The sequence below is a fragment of the Rhagoletis pomonella genome, unplaced genomic scaffold (genome assembly GCF_013731165.1).
Source record: "Rhagoletis pomonella isolate Grant_MI unplaced genomic scaffold, Rhpom_1.0 Rhpom_scaffold_02279, whole genome shotgun sequence".
Taxonomy (NCBI): domain Eukaryota; kingdom Metazoa; phylum Arthropoda; class Insecta; order Diptera; family Tephritidae; genus Rhagoletis; species Rhagoletis pomonella.
In genome coordinates, this window is record NW_023460832.1 from 1 (window position 1) to 3,831 (window position 3,831).

General features: G+C 34.8%; 2 protein-coding genes across 2 annotated transcripts; one reads left to right on the forward strand and one right to left on the reverse strand.

The window, feature by feature from the left end:
* Window positions 1-80: 80 nt before the first annotated feature.
* On the forward strand, window positions 81-1,289 carry LOC118753263 (transmembrane protein 35A-like; the record flags this gene model as incomplete). The annotated part of the gene is made up of 3 exons (XM_036488139.1): window positions 81-269; window positions 383-534; window positions 605-1,289. Coding segments are annotated over 3 exons (410 nt in total), but the record flags the coding sequence as incomplete, so codon positions are not given.
* Window positions 1,290-1,566: 277 nt separating this feature from the next.
* On the reverse strand, window positions 1,567-2,916 carry LOC118753264 (vacuolar protein sorting-associated protein VTA1 homolog). Its single transcript, XM_036488140.1, has 3 exons — window positions 2,671-2,916; window positions 2,442-2,592; window positions 1,567-2,370 (listed from the first exon to the last, which is right to left on the reverse strand). Exons 1-3 carry the CDS (start codon window positions 2,840-2,842, stop codon window positions 1,755-1,757), a joined length of 939 nt encoding a protein of 312 aa, XP_036344033.1. The 5' UTR covers window positions 2,843-2,916; the 3' UTR covers window positions 1,567-1,754.
* Between the last annotated feature and the right edge of the window lie 915 nt (window positions 2,917-3,831).

The window sequence follows — 3,831 nt, forward strand, 5'->3', positions numbered from 1 at the left end:
TAGACAGTTAATTTTTCACTTCGTAAACAATCTTTAAATAATTATAAATTATGCATTCCGTATTCCAATGAAAGATTAAGATTTATTGATTAATAATTCTATTGAAATTGACATTTTTCCGTTCTTTCAGCGAACGGAATACGTAAAATATGCAAAAGTTTTCCCATTGGCCACAATGTTTGGTTTCAAGGTACCATCTAAGTGGTATCGGCGTACAGTTGGCGTACTGGAGATAACCTGTGGACTGGCTATGGCACTCATTCCATATCGTAAGTACTTTAACACAAGCAGGGCTTCTCGAAATTGCTCAGAAAATAGTCATAGTAAAAACTTTAACTTTAATGTTAAGTACACCTAAAAAATACGAGTTTTCTATTCGTAGATAAAATAAAAAATGCTGCCAATATAATACTACTATTGTTGATGATTTTGGGCGTCTATCAGCATTGGATGGTTAGCGATCCATTTGAACGATCTGGACCTGCGCTTGTCTTCACATTCATGCTCGGTGGACGTTTAGTAGTTTGGTATCAGGTATATAAATTAGTTAGTACAACTACATACGTACAACAAAAATTAACTCCACAATAAATTATAATTACAGACAAGTCGAAAAGATGCTGAACTGGCCGCTGCCGCTCAATCACAAGCTAATGGCGTGAAGCAGGACTAAAAGAAGAACTTGAAAACATAAAAAATACTTACAAGAAATTTAAAATCAATACATTTTAATCATACATACATACATATTTAAGATAACAACATAAACCAAAAAGCAATTTCTCGCACATTAATACATAAGACTAGGGTGCAATCTAGCACATAAATGCAATCAGATTCAATTACATACTACATGCATATACATATACATAAAAGGATAAATAACATACACATTATTTATTTATCCTGTTGTGTCATAAAAAACTTCTCACATTTGAAACTTCTTGTTTAAACAACAAAACGGTCTTTATGTTATGTGCCAAATTATTTTCTTTCCTTTTCTATTTTAAACATAATCTTACTGTAAATCCCAAATAAACAGTAGTCCTTGAATGGTGTTCAATGCAAACTTAATGAAAACACACTACATAGATAATTCAACCCATAATTAATGTGTAAGATTTTAATCGAATGCATCCTCCGAATACGAGATGAAAATATTCAAACCCATATTTAAATGTATATGAGTTTTCGCAACATCATTTACGACTAAGTAGAAATTGGATATGGAACTTGTTTTCTTTTATAATACAATCCGCACGCAATTTTAATAAAAAGGTTCAAAACAAGGCTCAGTATTTCTTTGGATATATGAAGAATATTAGGCAAAAGTAAGTACATATGTGTATATGTAGAAAACCTCAGTGGAATTATTTTCTGGTATATAAAGCACTTGCCGAAGAAAAAAAAACAAAATATTGATACAAAAAAAAAAAAATACCCTTAAAATTTAAACTTGGAAATTTGGTTTTGCTTGCCGAAATTAGATATTTTATTCTTGCATAATACTTGATAACAATCCATTTTAAAGGCTTTAAGGTCAATAATTAAAAGATTTGTAACATATTTATTTCCATATACTATGTATACATATATATATATGTATTTCTTATTCAATTTAGTATTTAGTTTATTACTTAACATAAACTGCATAATACAGACTAGTATATAACAAAAAAAAAATATTAGTGAGTTTCAATAGCTCCACATCAATATACGCAGAGCATAATTACTTGATTCGCAAAATCAAGAATTTATTCATCTTCGCCGGTAGTTAGGAGTTTTAAAGCTTTCTGAAGATTATCGATAGCTGTTTTCACATCATCAAAATTGAGAGCTGTGCCAGCGAATTTTGTGTATTTCTGCGCCTTCATTATTTGCTCAGGTGTAAGTTGCAAATCCGCAACTGGCGTTGGAGGTATATATATTCGATTAGGCTGTGCTTGAGGCACATATGGCTCGAAACCACCAGGTTTTTCTTCATCTACAGGAGGACTTGGCAATTTATTCGGGTTATTAAGAACCTCATCTACAGTAGGTGGAGGGCTATGTGGTGGTGAAGGATCTGGAATTGATGTTGGAGCTGTTTCTTCATCAGCTGGTGGATCTTGCGGTATGGCGGTGATATCAGGATCCCCTTCACCATCGCCTGAGGCATTAGCTTCTGTGCCACCACTAGCACCAAATTCACCATCTTCGTCGGCTGCCGGTCCCGGCAATGGAATTTCGCCATTCTTCAGGCAATTGTGAATATAAGCTGCCTTCCATTTGGCATATTTACGGTTGTTTATCGACTCTTCGGAAAGTTCGCCAAACGTTTGGAGCACATCGTAAATAACACCACTAGAGTAGAAGGCTTTTACAACATTTCTAAAGAATAAGATTCAATTTAATTTTATAACTTTTTAATACATTTATATGCAGAAATCGGGCAAACTTACTTTCCGAAATTCGATTCACGATCTTGCTTATCCGCATATAGAAAGAGTTTCAGGGCGTAATTTTCCAAATGTGCCTGTGCTGCTACTTCATTTGTGATAGCTTCGTTTTCCAACTGCGACTTTTTTGTACCCTCCAACCAGTCCATTATTGCTGCAATCAAAACAAAAATGAGTCATTTTACTAGTCTTTCCATGCCGCGTACATCCCCGCCTCTACGATCCAACATACCCAATAGTAGTTTGGTTTCATCTGGTTGCTGGCTGGAGATTTTCAGTCCAATTTGGAGCGCATAGAGGCGCGACCAATACGCTACAACAATATCACGAGAATCATGTTCCTGGGCAATCTTGAGGAAATGCTGAATTTGTTTTAAAGTTGGTGGACAAGGTGGAAATTCCATTATTATTGCTGTAACCAGTTTATAAGTTCACAATTTTGCACTGAATACACTGAATTTGACAAAACCAGCGTTCGGACTCCACGACAGTTGCATTACATATACACGCTATTCAATGTTCTACTGCGGTTTTTCTAATCTAGTGCGATTTATTTTAAGAGTTACATATCTCTGTTTAATACCAGACAAAAAACCTTTGTTTACCACAATTTGTGTTATAAAATTTTTTTAAATATAAAAATTTGCTGATGGAAGATATGTATATTTTTTAAATTAGTAAAATGTGTTTTAGCAACATGACATGCATGTATTTGTATGTACAATATATTTTAAAATATAACAATTGTTATTAGTATAAAATGTACATATATGCTTGTAAATTGAAAAAAGAATTAAACAAAAAACCTAGTATATACATAAAAATTCATTTTAATCTGTCGTAATTCTTGCGGCTTACGAATGAACCTCCGAACCCTGGTCACGGGATGAAGTCAGAGTTGTCAAATGTCAGTGGAGCGACATCTGTTAGTGCATAGTGAAGTTTAAAAAAGTGTTGCCGTTAGAACCACAAATGGTAAAAAGGTGTAGAACGTAGAACAACGGTATATCAGCTATGGCTGGCTCAACCTCAATTGACCCGACTATGTACCGTCCTCAAGATAGTCGGCTCTGCGTAACCGGAACAGCCGAGATTCATATCTGGCCAAGGACTGCCACTTCTGCATCATTCCCCTAAAACTCTTTGGGGGAATTTGTATGTTGTTACAACAAAAACAATGATGTACCGCTTTTCCTTCCCACTACCGTCGGCTGAACGTAACCACAATGACCCAGATCTATGTATATCTGGTCAAGGAATGCGATTCCAGCTAATTCCACAAAAACTCTTTGATGAATTTGTATGCTGCTACAACAAAGTAACTGCATTTCATAAATGACATTCAGAGTATAATCCTCGGGAAAACTTCAGCTGTCACGAGAGACGCGCGTAA

What these genes read in the sequence shown, in the direction of transcription:
- LOC118753264 (XM_036488140.1), bottom strand. Translation starts at nt 2,842, where the DNA reads ATGGAATTTCCACCTTGTCCACCAACTTTAAAACAAATTCAGCATTTC. An exon ending in TGAAACCAAACTACTATTGG is followed by an intron (nt 2,593 to 2,670) that starts GTATGTTGGATC and finishes TTTTGATTGCAG; the next exon opens with CAATAATGGACTGGTTGGAG. An exon ending in CGTGAATCGAATTTCGGAAA is followed by an intron (nt 2,371 to 2,441) that starts GTAAGTTTGCCC and finishes CTTATTCTTTAG; the next exon opens with AAATGTTGTAAAAGCCTTCT.